This window comes from Artemia franciscana, chromosome 12 (genome assembly GCF_032884065.1).
Source record: "Artemia franciscana chromosome 12, ASM3288406v1, whole genome shotgun sequence".
Classification (NCBI taxonomy): domain Eukaryota; kingdom Metazoa; phylum Arthropoda; class Branchiopoda; order Anostraca; family Artemiidae; genus Artemia; species Artemia franciscana.
In genome coordinates, this window is record NC_088874.1 from 21836069 (window position 1) to 21858205 (window position 22137).

General features: G+C 34.2%; 1 protein-coding gene across 4 annotated transcripts; it reads left to right on the plus strand.

Annotated features, from left to right (window-relative positions):
- The first annotated feature begins 1469 nt into the window (after positions 1–1469).
- On the plus strand, positions 1470–21590 carry LOC136033852 (cytochrome c oxidase subunit 4 isoform 1, mitochondrial-like). Of its 4 annotated transcripts, none has more exons than XM_065714810.1 (4): positions 1470–1568; positions 12723–12962; positions 20318–20510; positions 21331–21590. In XM_065714810.1, the coding sequence occupies exons 2-4, from the start codon at positions 12723–12725 to the stop codon at positions 21465–21467; spliced, it is 570 nt and encodes a 189-aa protein (XP_065570882.1). In that variant the 5' UTR covers positions 1470–1568; the 3' UTR covers positions 21468–21590. The 4 variants fall into 4 exon arrangements, with proteins under 4 accessions (XP_065570882.1, XP_065570885.1, XP_065570883.1 ...); XM_065714813.1 differs by having other exon boundaries at positions 1475–1497; XM_065714811.1 differs by lacking the exon at positions 1470–1568 and adding an exon at positions 3186–3209.
- Positions 21591–22137: the final 547 nt, after the last annotated feature.

Sequence of the window (22137 nt, forward strand, 5' to 3'; positions counted from 1 at the left end):
TTTTACAAAGAGAAAAAGCATCCTGCAACAAATTTTACAAACAAAAATCAGCATGCAACAGGTTCCACGAACAAATGTTAGCACGCAACAAGTTCCATGAAGAAAGTCAGTTTCATGAAGAGAAAAAGCAATCTACAGAAAAAAGCTCCCCGGGGAAAAATCTACATGCAACAAGTTTTAAGAACAAAAGTCAGAACGCAACTAGTTTCATGGACAAAAATAGATAGGCAACAAGTTCCACGAAAAAAAATTGTATGTAAAAAGTTCCTTGAACGAAATCAGTTTCACAGGGGAAAAAAAAACAATGCACAAGTTTCACGAAGAGAAAAACAATCATGCCACAGGTTTTACGAACAAAAACCAGCACACAACAATTACCACAAACAAAAATCAGCACGCGAAAAGTTCCATCAACAAAATCAATTTTACGAGGAGAAAAATCAATGTAAATTTTTGCAAAGAGAAAAATCTATGTTTCGTGAACAAAAATAAGCAGGTAACAAGTTCCATAAACAAAATCTGTTTCACGAGGAGAGAAACCAATGTACAAGTTGCATGAACAGAAATATCAGCATGCAATAAGTCTTATGGACAAAAATCGACACACAACAAGCTCCAGGAACAAAAATCAGTACGTGACAAGTTTCATAAACAAAATTGGTTGTACAAAGAGTAAAGTCAACGCATAAGTTTCTTTAGGAGAAAAATCAAGATCCAACAAAATGAGGAACAGAATTAGTTTCGTTGAGAAAAATCAATATAAAAGTTTTACAAAGAGAAAAGCAACATGCGGCAAGTTTCACTAGCAAAATTCCACACGCAACATGTTTTACAAACAAGAATCAGCACGCAGCAAGTTCTAGATTTACGAATTCAGTATATCTAAAATCAGTTTTACGAATGGAAAAATCAATATACAAGTTTTACGGAAAGAAAAAACAACATGCAACAAAAACGATGAAAAAAATTAGTTTTATGATGAGAATAATAAATATCCAAGTTTTATGAAGAGAAATGCAACATGCAATAAGCTTTACTATCAGAAACCGCACAAAACAGGTTTGACGAACAAAAATAAGCACGAAACCAGTTCCATGAAGAAAATCAGTTTTACGAGGAGAAAAAATCAATGTAGAAGTTTCACGAAGAGAAAAACAAACATGCTACGTGTTTCATGAATAAAATTCAGCACGCAGCAAATTCTAGAACAAAAAATCAGCACGCACCGACTTGGATGAATATAATCAGTTTCATGAGGAGAAAATCAATTTAAAAGTTTGCGAAGAGAAAGATCAGTATGCAACAAGTTCCACGAACAAAATCGGCAAACGACTGCTCTGCTACTGCCTTGAGCAATCTTTATAATTTGTAATTCAGTTCTTTAGCTTATTAATACGTCATATGAAAACAGGACTGAGGACGGTAAAAAAAATTCTATTAACGGCATCTATAATAATCATATAAAGTTTACTAGAAGAATAGCAGAAGTTGAAAAAGGTAGAAAATTTTTGGTGAAAAAAAAAATTGATAAAGGTCACCTGAATAGATTTGAGATCGGCTTGTGAAAGGTTCGCTTTTTCGGTAAAATTCCAGAGGAAAGACTTATATGGGCTTTTTCGTTATGTTAGGTGAATTAAATTTTCAGGGATGGGTAAATTTCTCAGTGCACAGACTGTAGAGATAACTAAAAACTAGAATTGGTAAAATTCTGGTTAATTGACATCTCGCAAAGGGTTTAGGTTAGGAAAATGAAACTTTCAGGGATGATTCTACAGGTTAAAGTATGTCCTGGGAAGGTATTTTAAAGTATCCACCTCCACTCCTTCTCCCTTTAGAGGGCCCTGAAATTTGCCTAGATGACAGGTCTATACCTATTGAAATTTTGACAAAACAACATTTTACCTTAATTTTCAGTTACTAGTTGCTTTTTCTCTGCCTTTAGTTCTGAAAATGAAATTCTTGTTATTTGAGTAGAATTTTGAGCCATATCAAGGTTTTTTTTCAAAATTTAAGAAATGTATTTGCATATCATTAAAACCTTATAAATTGGAATTGAGCAAAGCTATGAAGTTGAAAACAATTTTGTTGTACTTCAATTAAGCAGAAGATCTTTTTTACAAGGTTTCACTTTTATAAAACACATATTTTTAAAGGTCATCAAAGGTCAGGGCTCTCTAGAGGGAGAAGGGGTGGAGGTAGTTACTTCAAAATCCCTTCCCAGTACAAACTTTAATCTGTAGATTCATCCCTGAAAGTTTTGTTTTCCTAACCTAAACCCTTTCTGAGATAGCAAGAAGTCAATTAACTAGAATTTTACCTTAGAATTACCTTTAGAATCTGAACTCATCCTGATCAAATATAGCATTTATTTCTGTCATAAATTTGGTTTATTCCCTCCCCTAATGATCAGAGATAGGCTAGCTTAGACTACAGGCTTCCCTGATTTGTTTGTAGACTATGCAGTGAATTGTGTTAAAATCAATAATTTGTTTGATAAACTAGGTAAAATTCTAATTTAGCTAGCCTACTCTTGTCTAACTTGGAAAGGGGTTAGGTCATGAAAATGAAATTTTCAAGGATTGGTCTATAGACTAAACTATGTCCCAGAAAGGTATTTTGAAGTAATAGGCAACAAGTTCCACATCTACCACCTTATCTTGCTGGCAAATGCATTTAAGGTAAAATCAGTTTCACAGGAAAAAATACAATGCACAAGTTTCATGAAGAGAAAAATTATCATGACACAGGTTTTATGAACAAAAACCAACACACAGAAAGTTCCACAAACAAAAATCAGCATGTGAAAAGCTCCATAAACAAAATCAATTTTACAAGGAGAAAAATCAATGTAAATTTTTACAAAGAGAAAAATCAAAGTTTCATGAACAAGAATAAGTACATAACAAGGTCCATACACAAAAACTGTTTCACAAGGAGGGAAATCAATGTACAAGTATCATGAACAGGAAAATCAACATGCAATAAGTTTTATGAACAAAAATTGACACACAACAAGTTCCAGGAACAAAAATCAGTACATGACAAGTTTCATAAACAAAATTGGTTGCACAAAGAGTAAATTCAATGTATAAGTTTCAAGAGGAGAGAAATCAACATGCAACAAAAATGAGGAACAGAATTAGTTTTGATGAGAAAAATCAATAATGTTGATATAAAGTTTACTATAAAAATAGCAGAAGTTGAAAAAGGTAGAAAATTTTTGGTGAAAAAAAAATTGATAAAGGTCACCTAAAAAGATTTGACATCAGCTTGTGAAAGGTTTGCTTTTTTGGTAAAATTCCAGAGGAAAGACTTATGTGGGCTTTTTGGTTATGTTAGATAGTATACTGTTGAGTGCACAGATTGTTGAGATAACTAAGAATTAGAATTATCTTTAGAATCAGAACTTATCCTGATTAAACATAGTATTTATTTCTGTCATAAATTTGATTTATTCCCTACCCTAAAGATCAGAGATAGGCTAGCTTAGACTACAGGCTTCCCTGATTTGTTTGTAGGTTATGCAGCAAATTGTGTTAAAGTCAATAATTTGTTTGATAAAGTTGGTGAAATTCTACTTTAGCTAGCCTACTCTTGTCTAACTTGGAAAGGGGTTAGGTTATGAAAATGAAATTTTCAGGGATTGGTCTATAGACTAAACTATGTCCCAGAAAGGTATTTTGAAGTAGCAGGCAACAAGTTCCACAAAAAAATTGCATGTAAAAAGTTCCTTGAACAAAATCAGTTTCACAGGAAAAAAAAACCAATGCATAAGTTTCACAAAGAAAAAAATAATCATGTCACAGGTTTTATTTGAAGTAACCACCTCCACTCTTTCTCTCTCTTGAGGCCCTGACCTTTAATGACCATTTAAAATCTTTGGGTTATGAAATTAAAACTTTGCAAAATAAATTTTCTGCTTAAATAAAGTGCAACAAAACTGTTTTCTACCTTGCAACTTTGGACCTTCTCCACTTCCATTATTACTGTAGATTTGGAAAGGGGTGTTGGAGCTCTTGGGGTTCTGTATAGGCTATCTTTAAAAATTTGCCTAGTACCATTGTTCTCTGGAGTTTTTGGAATAGAAATTCCAGGAGAAGAAAATTGGGGGGAAGCAGGCTGAATTTTTGGTGACAGCTCTAAATCAGCTGTAGTTACTAGGGGCTATTGAGGATAATCTATAGATGTAGACCAGGTTTTTAAATGGACCCAATTCCTCTGATAGAATCTACTGTTTTCAGTCTGAATCAGATAGGATCTTGGGGTAACACAAGACATTGCAATTTCTTTTGTTTGTCTTGTGTCTTCCTTTGATAACTTTACCCAGATGGGATGATTGTCTTTCAACCTTGTTAGGTCCTTAGAGTTCTTGTCATAATTCTATTCCTGTGCTTCTTGGTGTTGGGTTCTGGCTGTGCAGAACTTAGTTTTCTGAACTGTCTTTGGTTGCAATTGCTGGTGTGTGCAGAGGAGGACAGACCTTAAACTTCTACTCATAAAGAGCTGTGCCAGGGATGTTATTCCATCTATCAGTGCATTCAGATATTCTAACAGATCAAGGTACTGGTCTTTCTTGGACTTGATAGCTTTTTGCATGATTCAGCTTGCTATAACCACAGGCTTCTCTGCATGGCCATTGGATTGAGGAAAATTCATGTTTGAAGTCCCATTTTGGATATCCCATTTCTTCAAGAAGATCTGGAATTCATCTGATGTAGATTGCAGTCCATTATCCAACTGTATTTTCTCTGGGATGTAGCAAAATGAGCCTTGAGCTTCTTTATTTTTTCTTCAGGTATCACAGGATTGACTTGATTGATTTCTAAAAACAACTATAGTAGTCACACATTATCAGGTAGTCTCTACCTTTGACCTTGCAGAAATCAAGACCCAAACACTCCCAAGAATACTTGGGTATTGGTGTCAATATCAGTGGTTCCTTCTGATTATTTCTTGAGAACTTTTCACAAGTTTTATGGTTCTGGATCAATTCCTCAATAGTTGAGTTCAATTTTGGCCAGTAAACTGCACTTCTTGCTCTTTGCTTGGTTTTTCCATCCCTAGGTGTGATACATGCAACTGCTGTAGTATCTTCTTCTGCAATGCTTCTGGGAAGATGACTCTGCTTCCTTTTAGGATGATGCCATTGATGCTGGACAACTGATCTCTCACATTCTAGTAAGGTTGTATAGCAGTAGAACATTGATGTCTGTTAATTGGCCACCCTTTTTGTATGACTGATGTAAGTTTTATCATAGCCAGGTCTCTTCAATTTTTCTTCACAGATGATCCCCATCTTTTTGTTGCTGACAGGATTACTTTTCACAACAGAGTGGACATGAAATTCAATATCCAGTGAGCATTCTTCATTGATATGGGGTGGATGCAGTCTTGAGAGTGTTTTGGCAATGGGTAAGTCCTTTTCTCTAACATGTTGTATGGCTGCAACTGCAACATCATTTGTTGGAGCCTTGAAGGGGCTTGATATAGAGGCTTTGATAATATAGCCTCCAACAGCTTGTGCAGCCATGAACTTTATACAGCCATGGAAAATAGCATACAACTTTTTCTCAATCTGGGAGTAATTTTGTTTGGTCTGTGTAAGAGCTCTTCATCTGAAAGCAACAATTTTCCCATCAACACCTAGCTCTCCCCTGATGCTGTGCTTGGAAGCATCAGTTTTCAGCTGAACATGTTTTGCTCTTGAATTAAAAGTTGTGAGGTTGCTACAATTGAAGTTTTGATCTGCTCCATTGCTTCAGTGTGCTCACTGGTCCACTCAAAATTATTTTATTTTCCTAACTCTCAAAGTAGATAGTTTAGAGATGACAAGTTTGGAATACATTTTGACAGAAAGTTGTTCATTCCAAGAAGTATGGCTAGTTCATCTTTGTTTGATGCCTTTGGCATCTCTCTTATAGCTTGAACTTTTGAGGGGTCTGGTTTGATGTCATCTGTTGTAATCAGGTGGCCAAATTAGGGTATACTTGTTGATCCAAAGATGCAGTTTTCTGAATTGAATTTGACTCCAACTTCTCTGGCCTTTTGCAAGACTTCCTTCAGGTTTTCATTGTGCTCCTCATCTTTTCCAGATACAAGAATGTCATCAACAATGATGCCCATACCTTTCAAGTTGTGAAAGGTCTCTTCCATCTTTCACTGGAATTCACAATACAATCACAACAAAATGAAAACACAAAATCAAATCACAATACAAAATGGCATTCTTTTGTATTTGTACCTGCCAAATGGAGTGTTTGTGAGAAGTGATGACTCCTTGTTCAGTGTCAACATCTAATACCCAGACCTTGCATCAAGTTTAGAGAACTTATTGCTGCCATGAGTATTAGCTGCAATATCTTCAAAGGTTGGGATTGGGGCCTTTGTACCACTTTATCAAGCTCTCTTGGGTTCAAAAATAATCATAGCAATCTGTCTGACTTTTCAGCCGCTACAATTGAATTAACTCATTCAGTTGGGGTTGTTACTTTTTCAATGATGTCTAAACATTTTGGGTGGTCAAGTTCACTTGCAAACAGGATTAATGAATGGAATTGAATTCTCTTTAACATGGATGGTCACATCACCTGGAAGTTTACCTATCCCAATGAAAACATCAGCGATTTTTTCTTGAATCTGTGTCTTCTGGTTACTGTATTTGGTAAACAAGGCAGAAATAGATGCAGGAACTTTCACCAGTCCCATCTCTAATCAAGCTTGGTATCCTAGTATTGGGTTCAATTGCATTTTCACTACAAAGAAACTGAATTTTCCTTTGTCATTTGCCTTCTGTCTGCAATTCAACTCCAGCAATTGGATTGTGGGTTCCTCCATAAGCTAAAAGGATCTGACTTGTCTTGTTTAATTGTGGTCTGGGTTTAATCATTCAGGTAGGTATCCACAGTCGGTTGGCTTACTTTCTCAGAAATGGATCCAATAAATAGTGTATCTATATACACTTCATCTTCTTGATGCCCATGAATTTCTGTCATATCTATTGTGTCTTTTGGTTTGTTACAGCAGACATGAGCAAAATGGTTTATTTTTCCAAACTTTGAACAAGACTTTCCTGTTGCTGGACACTTGTCTCTTTAATTTCAGCCCACTTATCAATCTGTCTCTCACCATCTCTTTCTCAAAGTCACCTGTAAACTCACAGTCTTTGACCAGTACCTTGAGAGGTGTGAAATAATGTTCAACTGATTCATGCTCTAACTGGTCATGTTTATGGAATTTGTCAGAGGCAAATATAGAATTGTTCTTAGGAGGAATATGCTCCTTGAATTTCTTGAGATATACACCAAGGTTGTCTTGTACTTCCTTGGTGTTTGAGGTGGTTCCTGTGTTAGGTTCTTGTCCAATTACTAAAGACATCCCATCCTTTTTCTCCTAACCACAACAAGGGGTATGCACATTGTTGCTTGGCAGTCTTCCCACTCGATGGTCCATTGAATACGAGGGTTATATGCTGTTCGAATTTTGTTTGTGCTTGTAGACTAGCCAATTCCCAGTTGAATGATTGGTATGGAAGCAGATTGTCTGTTTCTGACACCATGTGTTGATTTCAAGATTATTCTTTATTTAAGTCAACCAACCTACAACAAAAGCATATAAGCAAGGCAATAAGCACAACATATGGCAAACAATGTAGTCATATACATGAGAATATTACACTTTCCAAGATAGCCAAAAATAGCTGAAGTAGAATTCTTCTCTAAAAAGTAAAATTTCGGTTTGGCTACTTTTCACGATCTTGGAAAGGTGTTAAGCTAGGAAAAATGAAACTTTCAGGGAAACTATGCAGGCTATAGTATGTCCTGGGAAGATATTTTGAAGTATCTTCATTCACTCCCTCTCTCTCTAGAGGGTAGTGACCTTTGATGACCTTTAAAAGTCACTGTAGTATGAAAGTGAAACCTTGTAAAATAGATCTTCTGCTTAAGTGAGGTACAAAAAACCGTTTTCAGCTTTGCAAATGTGCTCAATTCTAATTTCTGAGGTTTCAAAGATTTGCAAATATGTTTCCTAAATTTTGAAAAAAAAAATCATTGATATGGCTTACAATTCAACTCAAATAACAGGAATTGTATTCTCACAGCTAAAATAAGAGAAAAAGAAAGTGTTAACTGAAAATAGGGTAAATTGTTATTTTCTCAAATTTTCAATAGATACACTTGACTACTTGACAGATACCTGTCAAGTAGGCAGATTTCTAAGACTTGGATATATGAAGAGGGGTGACATATAAGCTTGGCAATATCTTCCCAGAGTATGCTTTTGACCTTGGATTCAATACTGAAAGTTTTAGTTTCCTAATCTAACCCCATTCCAAGGTAACAAAAAGTAGCTAAACAAGAATTTTACCCTATAATTGTTGAATATAAAAATGGGTTATAACATTTGTTTCAAACTTACTATTTCATTATAAATCAATTTTGTTAAAGTTATATAATTCATAAATATTGGTTTGTCAAGCATTAATTATCTTAGTCCACTTGAGAGCTTTAAGGTCCTCCAGAGCTGTAGTGCTCTTTAGTTGACGATTCCCAGTCGAACCTCCACTGCCTATTCTCCCACCCCTTGTCAAGTTGATGTTTGAAAGATTTGATGGAATAAGTGCTTACAGTAGAGTCCTTCACTTCATTCCAGTAGTTAATTACTCTTCTTGAGAATTACATTTGATGGATTCTTGATATGGAGCTTAATTGTGATAGCTTCCTTTAATGTCCTCTTGTGTGATGATGGTTGATACTGTGGTTGCCCTTGAAGATGGTCAAGTGTTCCTTTTGGAGTTTATAAGTCAGCATCATAGCACTACACATGTATCTGTAGACAAGGGTAGGTAGCTTGAGCTGCTTGGGACCTTCCTCATATGAAGCTGATTTTAGACTTTTCATGCACTTTCTTGCTTGCCTCTAGACATTTTGAGTCTAACATCTTGCCAATAAGAAGCACCTGCCCGGCAGATGCCAAAATCAAGATTAGGGTCTAACAAGAGCCTTAAAAGTTTTATGAATATTGTTGATTCTCAGCTACCAATGGTCCTTTTTAATAGGCCAAGGATAGAATTTTCTTGGGAAACAAGATGCTGGATATGTAGATGGTCCCTTATATTAGTGATTGGATTTAAAATTGAATAGGTAGCCTTTGCGTTATTAAGTCCAAGGTGCAAAATACAGCATTTGCTTATATTGAATTGGAGAAGTCTTGAGTCCAATTCTGTAGCTTGTCTAGATTGTGTTGGATTTTATGTGGTTAGTAATGCCAAAAGATTTGGCATAATCAGCAAACAAATGCATATTGTTATCCACATGATTGGGAATATTGTTGATATACATCAGAAAAGGGTTAGGCCTAACACAGTTCCATGCAGTACCCTACTCGTTACCATGGCCTCATAAGAATAGATTGACTGGCCAAATGTCTCAAATAAATGGACTATGTGCTTCTGGTTAGTGATGAAATTCATCAGCCAGTCCATCAGGGACGAGTTGATACCAGCAGCCAATAATTTCAAGTGCAGTCAACTATAAGGTATTTTGTCAAAGGCCTTAGCAAAGTCTAACTGCGGTAGGTCAACTGGATGCCCTTGGTCAATCAGATTTGTAATTATTTTGTATGATTCTAACAAGTTTGTTTGATTTGATTTTCCTAACTGCAATCTATGCTGCTTGGGTGACAAGATTTTGTTTGTGGTTAAATTTTTGAGCAATGAACCATTGACTATGTGTTCAAGCATCTTAACCTCAACTGATGTTAGGCTGATAAGTTGATAATTCTCAGGCTTGGTGCAGTCACATTTTTTAAAAACCAGATTTATGTTTGCTAATTTCCAGTCTGCTGGAAGCTCTTATGGTAAGTTATGTCTGGAAGATTCTTGTGAGCGGATCTGCTATCAGTTCAAGAATTGCTTTTAGATGTATATTGTCAGGTCCTGGTGGCTTGTTAGCATTCAACTTTTTGAAACATTTAAGGAAATCTGTAGATAATAATGCAGTACTTTTTATTTGGGCTTTTATATTGTAGTTTGGTGGGGAAGGTAAAGAGCTATCAGGCTCAGTGGTGAAAACTGAGACAAATTGCTGGTTTAGTAACTTAGCAAGTTGAGTAATAGAAAAAATCAAAACAATTCTACCATGTTTTCTTCTTATTCTGTCATGTCACTTAAAGGGAAAATTCTAGTTATCTTTTTTGTTATCTTGGAAAGGGGTTAGATTACATATATGTATATCCAAAAATTGTAGAATGACATTATTATTTTCAAGGGTGCTAAAAGGGATTAAAAATCAGTTTACAATAAAAATGATTATTATATTTAGAAAGAGCATGAAAAATTGCATCAAGTGGTATGTTCACTTTATTTGTTTGTCAATAATATGAACTGCTTGATATTTACCCTTTTGGCTATCTTGGAAAGGGGTTAGTTTAGAAAATGAAACTTTCAGGGATAAATCTAGATACTTAAGTATGCCCTGGGAAGGTAGTTTGAAGTATCTACCTCTACTCTTTCTCTCTTTAAAGGGTGCTGACCTTTAAAAATCTTTGTGCTGTAGAACTGAAACCTCACAAATTGGTCTTGCAACAGTTGCAAATACAAGAAACTATTTTCAGCTTAACAACTTTGCTCAGTCCAAATTAATGGAATCTTGAAGATCTGCAAATACATTTCTTAAATTTGGAAAAAAAACATTGATACAGCTTAAAATTCTACTCAAATAGCCTAACAGGAATAGCGTTTTCAGAACTAAAATCCGAGAAAAAGAAACTTAAAACTAATGTAAGATATTTGTTTTTTTTTTCAAAATTCCAATAGGTAGTAAACTAGTAAAAGTAGTCAAGTAAACTAGGTAAATTTGTAAGACTTAGGAATCAGAAGAAGGTTAACATAGTAGCTTGGCAATACCTTCCCGGAGTATGTTTTTGGCACTAAATTAGTTATTGTACTGAGTTTCATCTTCCTAACCTAACCCTTTTGAAGATAGCCAAAAGTAGATTTTTTTAAATTTTACCAATCAATTTGAAGAAAAGAGTAATGCATAGAAAATTCATTACAGGCTATATAATTCAGGGTGTATATTTTACCATTAGGAGAGGAGGTAAACTAAACTTGCAATGTAAGTGAAATAAGTATTTACATTATCACATAATTTAACTAGGATGAAAGAGGATACATAGCTTCATGCCTGTTGTGCTCTTTCCAAATTCATTAATTGTTTCTGGGGAAATTGCATTGTGAGTTCTTAAAAGGGTTCAAAACAACCATAGTAACCAAAAGTTTAAAACATTTTTTCTAAATAAAGATTGTCAAAGGAGAAAATAAAATGTCATTTCTATCTGATTTGGGAATGGTAATTATTATTTTCATTACTTTTAGTAGTGCCCTGAATTTGTTCTCAAGATAATATTTTACTATTAAGACTATTAAAAATAATAATTACTGTTCCTGAATCAGCTAGAAGTGGCTGTTTCTTCTAACTAGACAGTTTTTTTTAGGAATATATTTTTAGATACTTGGTTACTAGGAACTGTTTTGAGTCTTTTAAAAGGCCCAAAATGGAGTTTGCCCCAGAAGCAATTATTGAATTTGAAAATAGCATAAAAAAGGTATCTAGTGATGTATTCACTTTCTTTGTAGCTAAATTGTGTAAATATGTATAAATTTACCAACAATTGTGCCCTGTTTCATCTCAATGGGCCAGATATAGCCCTAAATAGCCTACTGGGTTTATCCATTGTTTTTCATTGCTTCTCTTTATGAAATAAACATTTTATTTGTAGCCCAGTCTGTAGCATCACACCATGACAAAATAATAAGAACAATCTGATTAATAGAGTATTCTATTTAAAACTGATTTTAAAAATGGAGAAAAGCATATGATAAATAAAAACTTTCCGCATATTATAAACTTAAGGATTTCATTATTATTCCATTATTCACCTTTTAAAGTTTAAATATTCAACATAACTAAGCTAGAACCAAGATAAACACACCACTCTTAAGTATCTTTTGTATGCTCTTTGAAAATATGCAACTAATTTCTAGATCAAGTGTTTTGTTGATCTTGAAAAGCAGTTGATTTAGGTGAATAAAACTTTCTGGAATGAATGCAGGGTGTAAAATATACTAAGGAAAAGTATTACCTCAGAGCTTAGAAAATTGTATCCATGACAAGACTATACTTGTCTAAACTAAAAAAAAAAAAAATACCAAGGGCTCTTTTTCCAAAAATTTAAGAAACAAATTTACAAATCTTTAACCCTATAAATAAGGATAATGAAAATGTTGAAAAACTTCCTTAAAACAGTCATAAATAGTACTTGAACGAGGCCTTAACCTTACTCATCCATCCAATTACATAGGTCAAACAGCATAGTCATAGACAATTAACCGCAAAAAATAATCCATGGACAGGCAGTCCTGTTGCATCAATTGTTTTATTATAATTTTTAGTATTTTTGTTTTGAGTTTATCATTCATGTAAAAAAAAAAAAAGTAAAAACAACTGTGTATATTCTTAAGGAAGCATTCGCATATTTTGCTTGTAAAACAGCTCAAGATGTTAATTTTCGGATCTTTTCTAAAAGTTTTTTTTTTCTAAATGGTTTGTACACGTGACGCATGTTTAGATGTGTTTTTAGCACATAAATATTAAATTCTATTTAGCATCGAATTTGGATTGTCATCAACATTTCAGCGTATACATAAAATTATCATCTTCCAGATGACTGGCCATCAGATTGCAAGGGTATTGAGTCGTCAAGCCAAAGCAATTACTGTTCAATCTGCATCAGCCGGAACTGTTGCTCACCATGGCCATCATGAAATCAGGGATCATGTCAAGGACAAAATTGGCAAACGGGAGGTTGTAGGTTATGGTTACAATGGCCAGCCAACTTACGTAGATAGACTTGACTTTCCTTTCCCAGCAATTAGGTACAAGGAACCTAATGCTGAAATTCAGGTATGATAGATTGATAAAATTTACCATTTAAAAAAAATAATTTGCAAGTTTTCTACTTTAAGTATGGGAGAAAAAATTGCAGTTCACAGCATGCAAAGAGTGGCTGGAATTATGATTGTGGAAATGAGAAAAAACTCATAAAAATGGGGGAGAAATTGTTTTAAAATAATTTTTGAAATATTATTTGGCCTATTTTATATTGCTATAGACCAGCAAATTAGACAAACTTTGTATTGCACAATACAAAGCTGGATTTAAGATGTCTATTCTTCTTCAATCTTTTTTCTAGATTTAGATTGACCAGGAGACATATCTTGTATTGCAAAAATACATTTATTAAAAAACGAGTTGGTAGGAATTTAGTATTTTTGAAGAATTTCCCAGTCTTAAAACATTTCATGAAACCCATGAGGGTGAGACATAGTTGACAAAGTATATATATATATATATATATATATATATATATATATATATATATATATATATATATATATATATATATATATATATATATATATATATATATATATATATATATATATCTATATATATAAAAATAAGTTGTCTGTGTGTGGATCTGTGGATCAGGTGACGTCATGTTTGTCCGCATATGACGTCTGAATTATTTCACACTAATACAAAAGAAGAAAAAAACTAAAAAAGGTAAAAACTACAAAAAAAACTAAAAAGAAAAAAAAAAACTAAAAAAGCTAAAAAACTAAAAAAAACTAAAAAAAGGTAAAAATCTAATAACTAAAAAAAAACTGAAAAAAATAAAAAAAGGCAAAAACTACAAAAAAAATAAAAACTAATAAAAAAACTAAAAAAGCTAAAAAACTAAAAAACTAAAAAAACTAAAAAAAACTAAAAAAAGGTAAAAAACTAAAAAAAACTAAAAAAGAAAAAAACTAAAAAAAAGGAAAAAACTGAAAAATAAAAGAGAAAAAGAAAACTAAAAAAATATGAATAAATATATATAAAAATAAGTTGTTTGTGGGTTATGTCTGTCTGTCTGTCTGTCGAGTGACGTCGTGTTTGTCCGCATATGACGTCTGAATTATTTCACACTAATACAAAAGAAGAAAAAAAACTAAAAAAGGTAAAAACTACAAAAAAACTAAAAAGAAAAAAAACTAAAAAAGCTAAAAAACTAAAAAAAACTAAAAAAAGGTAAAAAACTAAAAACTAAAAAAAACTGAAAAAACTAAAAAAAGGCAAAAACTAAAAAAAAAACTAAAAACTAATAAAAAAACTAAAAAAGCTAAAAAACTAAAAAAACTAAAAAAACTAAAAAAAGGTAAAAAACAAAAAAAAACTAAAAACTAAAAAAGAAAAAACTAAAAAAAAGGAAAAAACTGAAAAATAAGAGAAAAAGAAAACTAAAAAAATATTAATAAATATAAAAAATATAAATATAAATATAATATAAATTAGCAATCAACAAAGCACCGAGACACAAATGACGACCGGGACACAGGGAGTATAAATGACGACCAGGACATAAGTAAAAAAAAAAAACTAAAAAAACTAAAAAAATGGTAAAAACTACAAAAAAACTAAAAACTAATAAAAAAACTAAAAAATCTAAAAATCTAAATAAACTAAAAAAGAAAAAAAAGAAAAAAAAGAAAAAAGGAGAAAAACAAAACTAAAAAACGAATGTATATACAGACCGGGACACCGGGATACAAATGACGACCGGGACACAGGGAATATAAATGACGACCGGGACACAGGGACACAACTACAATGGGGACGCCGGGGGGCACAGGGGGATATAAATGACGACCGGGACACCGGGACACAAGGAATATAAATGACGCCCGGGACACTCAAAGAGAAATCACAGACTGGAACACCGGGACACAAATGACGACCGGGACACAGGGAATATAAATGACGACCGGGACACAGGGACATAACTACAAAGGGGACGCCGGGGTGCACAGGGGGATATATAAATGACGATGGCGACTCAGGGAATGGTCGATTAGCAATCACCATCAACAAAGCTCAAGGGCAATCATTAGAATCATGAGGTATAGATCTGAATACGGATTGTTTTCCCATGGACCATTATATGTTGCATGTTCAAGAATCGGTAAACCTGAAAATCTATTTATATGCACAGACAATGGGACAGCAAAGAATATATATATATATATATATATATATATATATATATATATATATATATATATATATATATATATATATATATATATATCTATATTCACAGGTGGGACATAGGGACACAACTACAATGGCGCGTAACTAATATGGCGCGTAACGACTTACGCGCGCGGGGGGGCTTGGGGGGGCGCGAAGCGCCCCCACCAACTAGGTGTTGGGGTGGCGCGAAGCGCCACCCCAACAGCTAGTATATATATATATATATATATATATATATATATATATATATATATATATATATATATATATATATATATATATATATATAATTATTAATTATTCATTCAACTCTCAAAGTAGTGAGCATTAATAAAGGATTATGTGTTGGAATATTTCACAACTGCATTGCGTGGACTTCGTATGGAATTGTGGCTACTGATCAATTTTTGTATTGTCCTATACTGAACTTCACTAGCCAATGCATGTATGCTGGCGTGAAAACTGATAAATTTTTCAATCGTAGTGTGGAGTTATTCCTAAAGAAACGATTGTTGTTGGGGAAAAGTTATTATATAAAGTAAGCAGCTGTAATGATTAATGCGTAAGGTACCTTAACGATGAGGATAACATCATGGATATTGCAAAACTCATGGATATTGACACTCCTCAGGTCTATAATTTGGAACCTTTCAGAAGTCCCGGCGGGTATTGAATTGTTTATGGCGTGCATCATCTTTATGGTGAATCAAATGTCTAGAAAGATGGAAGAAATTCTAACCAGATTCAGACAGGAGTCATTGTGTAAGGCTTTCCCCGATTTCGATAGAAAACTGACGTAACCCCTCTAGTATATTTTGTATTGGTGAAAAATCCCCCTAAATCTCTGTTGTTCCTGAAGCTTGTAAATTAGCTATTAATTCAGTATGTAATATGGATCCATCAAGAAGCAAGATTGAAGTTAGTCGCCGCAAATCAGAATTTAAAGTTCTTGTAGATGGCGTTAGAACGGTTGAGAGAATTGTAGATTCATTCAAAACTTCGGACAATAGCTTAGTTGTAGAAATCAAAGCTTAACAGATTATGGGTATCTTAAAGCAGGTACCACTCGAGTTTCATGATGAATTATAAGCTTTGATTCCTAACTGCATCAAGGCTGAATGTTGTGGGCATTCATTAACTTTTAAATTATCATTCTTTTCTCAGAATGATCTAGAGAATTTTTTGAAAAACCCTCCTAAACTTGGATCCGAGATTCTCCATGTTGAAAAACATTATATTTTTTTATACTATATATCATATATTATATATGGTATCCACCCCCCAGATGCGATATTGCCACAAAGACGATGGTCACGTGGAAAAAGATTGTAAAGTTTCTTAGATATGTGGGCACCATGTGCGAAGTAGTTACAGACATACCAAAGAATTTCCTTGCACTAATATGCTATACTGGGTGTCATGCTAATCTAGGAATCACAGCTGTCCCGAAAACAGATAGCTGATGGAATCCCAGCAAATTCACTGAAATGGCAACTAACCACAGTTCCGTATCGGTGTTATCTTGGAACATGAATGGTGGTGTCCTGGATATGCTTGCCTTGCTTGAAAAAATATGATATAGTGTGCATACAGGAACACTTTTTACTACCGGATCGGAAAAACATACTACAATTATCTCGTGCTAAGTCTACTTTGATATACCGTGCCTCTCTTCAAAAACCAAAGGACCGACCTAGTGGAGGACTGAATGTCCTGAGCAAGTATAAATTTGAATGTTTACCTCTAAAAGATTGCTTTCTTGCCATTGGTTGCAATGATTTCGTTCTTGTGAATCTTTATTTACCCACTAATTATGGCGATCAGGCCTCAGAAGTGCGATTTAATAACGCATGTCGCAAGTTGGCTAAATATGTAAAACAACTGCTCCATTCTTTCCTACGTTGTCTCATCATTGGCGATTTCAACTGTGATTTATCAAGTGATCACTGCCCCCAAACTCAAATCGTAAAGAAGATGTTGCCTAATGTGTTCTATGTGCTCCTAAGAAATCAACAGTTTACTTCCATATCCGTAGCTAACACTACTTCAAACATCAATCATGCTCTGTTCCCTGGTGAGCCTGTGCATGTAGTTTCAGCTTTGAGTGATTTTTCTGTAGTGATCACATTCCTGTAAATGTGAGTATTCCAGTGTCTATTTCTCCAAGCCCCCCCCCCCCTACGTTCTAAATGGTCCGTCAGGAAATCTTGGGATCTTACCGACGTAGGAATTTTTTAGAAAGTATGTGATGATATTATGGCTAAAATAAAATCTGGTGACATTGGGGGGAGTTTGGGGGGAACCTAAAATCTTGGAAAACGCTTAGAGTGGAGGGATCGGGAAATTGATGGGAAAAATAAGCAGAAGTCATAGATACATGCTTGACATAATCGGAACGAACCCGCTCTATTTGGGGGAGTTCGGGGGGGGGGGGGGGGGGAGAACAATGACGTATTTTTAACTTACGAAGGAGTGATCGGATCTTCATGAAACTTCATATTTAGAAGGACCTCGCAACTCAGATCTCTTATTTAAAATCCCAACCGGATCCAAGTGTCATATTCGGGGGCAGTTGAGGGGGGAGGGCAGGAAATCTTAGAAAATACTTAAAGCGGAGAGATCAGGATGAAACTTGGCGAGAAGAATAAAAGCAAGTCCAAGATACGGAACTGACATAACTGGACCGGATCCGCTCTCTTTGTTGGAGTTTGGGGGGGGGGGGGGTAATTCGGAAAAATAAGGTATTTGTCACTTACGAACGGGTGATCAGATCTTAATGAAATTTGCTTTAACAGATGAATATTTTCGTATCGGCCGTTCGTTTAACCCAAAGAAAACGGAACTGCTGTTTTTCAACTATAATGGGCCAATCGTTGATGTATCTGTCATTCTGGAAGGTACTGAGGTCAAACCAGTTCAGCTATTACTTACCTTGGAGTCCGAATTGGTACATCACGATGAACAATAAACAAGTCCAAGATACGGTACTAACATAACCGGACCGGATCCGCTCTCTTTGGTAGAGTTGGGGGGGGGGGGGTAATTTGGAAAAATGAGGTATTTGTTACTTACGAACGGATGATTAGATCTTAATGAAATTTGATATTTAGAAGGATCTTGTGCTTTAGAACTCTTATAATAAATTCCGACCAGATCCCCTAACATTGGGGGGGCGGGAGTTGAATGGGGAAACCGGAGTTATTGGAAAGCGTGAAAATTGGGGTATCTTTATCTTACGAATAGGTGATCGGATCTTAATGAAGCTTGATATATAGAAGGATCTTATGTATCAGATGCTCCATTTTCTGAGACATTGTAGGACTCTGCAAAGAATAAAAAGTTGTTTCAGTGCTTTAACAGATGAATATTCTTGTATCGGCCATTCGTTTGACCCAACGAAAACGGAAATGCTGTTTTTCAACTATAATGAGCCAATCATCACGATGAGCAATGTCCACTGGTCTTGTATGCAAAATGGGAATTAATTTAGAATTTAACCTGTAGTCTATTTGCTGACTGTGACAATACAGTGAAAAAGGGAATGTTTAAATCCTTTTCGAGACAAAAAGTCCCAAAATATATGCTTAAAAAACACTAAAAGATTTTATTCATTTACTCTTTGCTTACAAGGCAACTAAAAAAATTTAGGCCTAAATTCAGAATTTTTTTTTTGCATAGGTTCAGATTTCATTTTATTTTTAATTTGGACACTTCGTGGATCAGGGCCTTCGAATAGGATAATAAATTATTCAGTCATTATCCTCAAGGCATTTTTCAGTTCTTCTTCTTTTTTTCATTTTAAAATGAATTAAAAGCGAACAGAGGTTAAATAAAAAAAAAACAGGTTTTTCTTAACAAAGTAAAGAGCAAAGCTATGCCTTGATCAAAGCAATAAAAAACTATCAGAAATTATAATGAACAATGAACTAAAAGTTAAAAGAAACAGGTATTAGATTTAATAAAAAAATGAAACCAACAATGAACTCATAATGTACCAAAAATAAAACTGATATTCAGCTCAAACTCAGAACGAACAGTAATTACTAGATACATGAACTGGGAAGTTGTCCCCCTTGTACCTTAAATTATAATTTAAGAAATCAGATATTAAAAGACAGATATTAAAGTTAAAGAAACAGATATTAGACTTAATAAAAAACATAACCAATAATTAACTTATAATATACCAAAAATAAAACTGATATTTAACTCTAATTCTTAGAAAAAACTATTTTTTTATTTAATTATCGAAATGTGGTGGCTTCCTAGTAGATACGAGCAGATTTTGAAAATTAAAACGCGATTTCTAATTTTAAAACTAGAAAATGAACTACTTGATCAAAAAACTGTATTATTTGATGACAGTTTGCTGTGATTTGATATTTTTAGCATTTAACCATCTGATCTAATTTTAAAATTGTAAAAGGAGAATTACTTCCCAGCTTAGTAAATAGCATTAGTTCATTTAAGGTTAGATTGGAAATTGGTCTTCACTTAGTCAGAAAATGATGAATTGAGTCAGTATAAATGCCTAAAACGGCGGCAGGGTGAATGTGCTGCGAGTAATAGAAATCTCAATAAGATATATTGAACAAATTGTGGTTTCGCAAGAGATATTTGAAAGAGGTTTTCTTGATTTCACTAAAGAAGAAAACTGCATTCTTGCCTTTATAAACTCATTTTTACTTAGCAAACAAAACATAATGAAGATATCCTGTAACATATAAATGGTTCTTATTGATTTAATAACATGCTTATTAAAGAAAAAACTAAGTTTGATGGGCTTCTTTCTAGGAAAAATGCTGGTGTCTCAGTTCTGTGTTCAGTTCTGTCTGGAGAGCTTAAAAAAAAGAAGCACAAAACAGTATATTAGTTGTTGATCTGGACAAGGATTTTTATCACTGAAATGAGTTAAAAGCGAAAATCTGAAGATTTCCCTGCTGCTTCCAGCAACAAATTCCAAAGAAGCTCAAAACTTATATTGAAAATAAATGAGGTTTATTTTCTCATATTTTTTTTTCTGAGTTCATGTATATTCTTAGGGTAACCTCTACCTGCTCATCCCGTATGTTGGTGCATGGTCACAATGTTATGTTGCAATGATTATATTCATAAATATATTGCATTAACAGTCAAAATATCTTAGCTCCTTTGTACAAGCAATAAGTATACTAATTTTATAGCTCTTGAGGGAGAAGGAGAAGGGTGACTGGAAGAAACTTACTACGGAAGAGAAGAAAGCCCTATACCGTGCATCTTTCCGACAAACTCTTGCTGAGGTCCAAGCCCCTACTGGTGAATGGAAATCAATCTTGGGTGTAACCCTTTTCGGAATGTCTGTTGCTGTGTGGTTTTATATTCTGATGAAGAAATACGGTAAGTTTGCTGGTGATTTTGAGTAGATATTACGATTTTACATCGACTGATAGACTCAGGATTAAATTCAAAACCCAAGTCATGAGGAACTATGACTTGGTCACAGTGATGAATGTTGCACTTTGTTTGCTAGAAAAGCACAAAATCGCCCCTAAAGCCCGCAACCTAGTACCAACTTTTTTAGTAAACTAATAGAGAGCAGTAGTGTAGGACTACGGGCTTTACGCTTCAGAACTATTTCCGGCGATTATCTTTAGGTTATGTATGTGAGGACATATTCCTCTGGTTATTCATATGTTTTATTTCCTCGTAGTGCGGATTAAGACGTGTGTCAATCCATGTGTTGAGTAAGCGTCTTTTTTATTTATTTTTTTAAATACCTATGTAATCCGGGTTAGCGTTTGTAATCCAGGATGTAAGAGTGTATGCTTTCACTTTCTGGGGACGGAGCTTTAACTCGATTTGCAGAGTTTATTTGGTCATAATATACGAAAAGTGATTGGTTTTAGTTCTTTTGTATGATATTTTGAATTCTGTTGTTTCATAGTTTGGTAATAGGTGGGTAGAAGGGTTTTCTTTTCTGTAACCACTACCTCTTGGGAAAATAGAAAACTTTTGCTTCGAAATGTGCCTCATGTTTTCAAGCAATCCTCGCCACCTCTCCAGTGAAAATCGTTTGACACCTTTTCCCATAAGGGTTAGACCTGTTTACATCAAGAGCCCCAATTATAATACCTGATTCGTATTATTTGTTATGCAGATATAGAGGAAGGAATTTTTTGTAGATAAGCGCATATGTATTTATTACATTCTTTTGCAGTTTACCCGCCCCTACCTCCCACCATGGCCCCTGAGTGGCAGGAAGCTCAACTCAAGCGCATGATAGAACAAAGACAGAACAGAATCGAAGGTTTGGCAAGTCAGTACGACTATGAAACTCAAAAATGGAAGGAATAAGCTAGAAATATTAGTTAGGTGAAAAACATAGCTAGTATTATGAATTCCGATGTTTCGTCTTATAGCTCCAAGGTGTCCTCGTCTACTTGAGCAATATTTCTTTTAATAAACAAGTAACCTAGATTTATCTTTGTATTTAAGGCCACTTCGGTAAACTAGAATGGTGGAAAATGAACTGGTGAAAATAGCTATATCCTGGACATAAATTTTTGACACGACGGTTCCTTTTAATTGAAATCAACTTCTTTAACTGAATTGATTTCTGCAATCGCCAATGAAAAGGAAACTTATATATTCACTAGTAATTAAGAAAATTATCAAAACTTGTTTAGTACCTATGAAGCATAAATGAAGCTTTTTTTTTTTGCTGCCTCATATTTCATTCAATTTTTAGGTCGAGTTCATAATTCATAAATGGCTGGTCATATGTAAATCTTCCTTTGTAATTCTAGTTATGTACTCCCCGGACTCCTATTGCTGACGCAACATACGTATCTCTTCAAATGTATCTTTTCAAAGTCTTGATAAACATTGTATCAATTTATTTCAAGGGCCTTCGGCAGTACGATTGTATAGATTCATTAAGAATCAGAGTTATAATTTTATGTTTTAAATAAGAGAACGCCTAGAAGGTGTATGCGCCGAGTAGCGGCCCCATTTGACCGTTCCA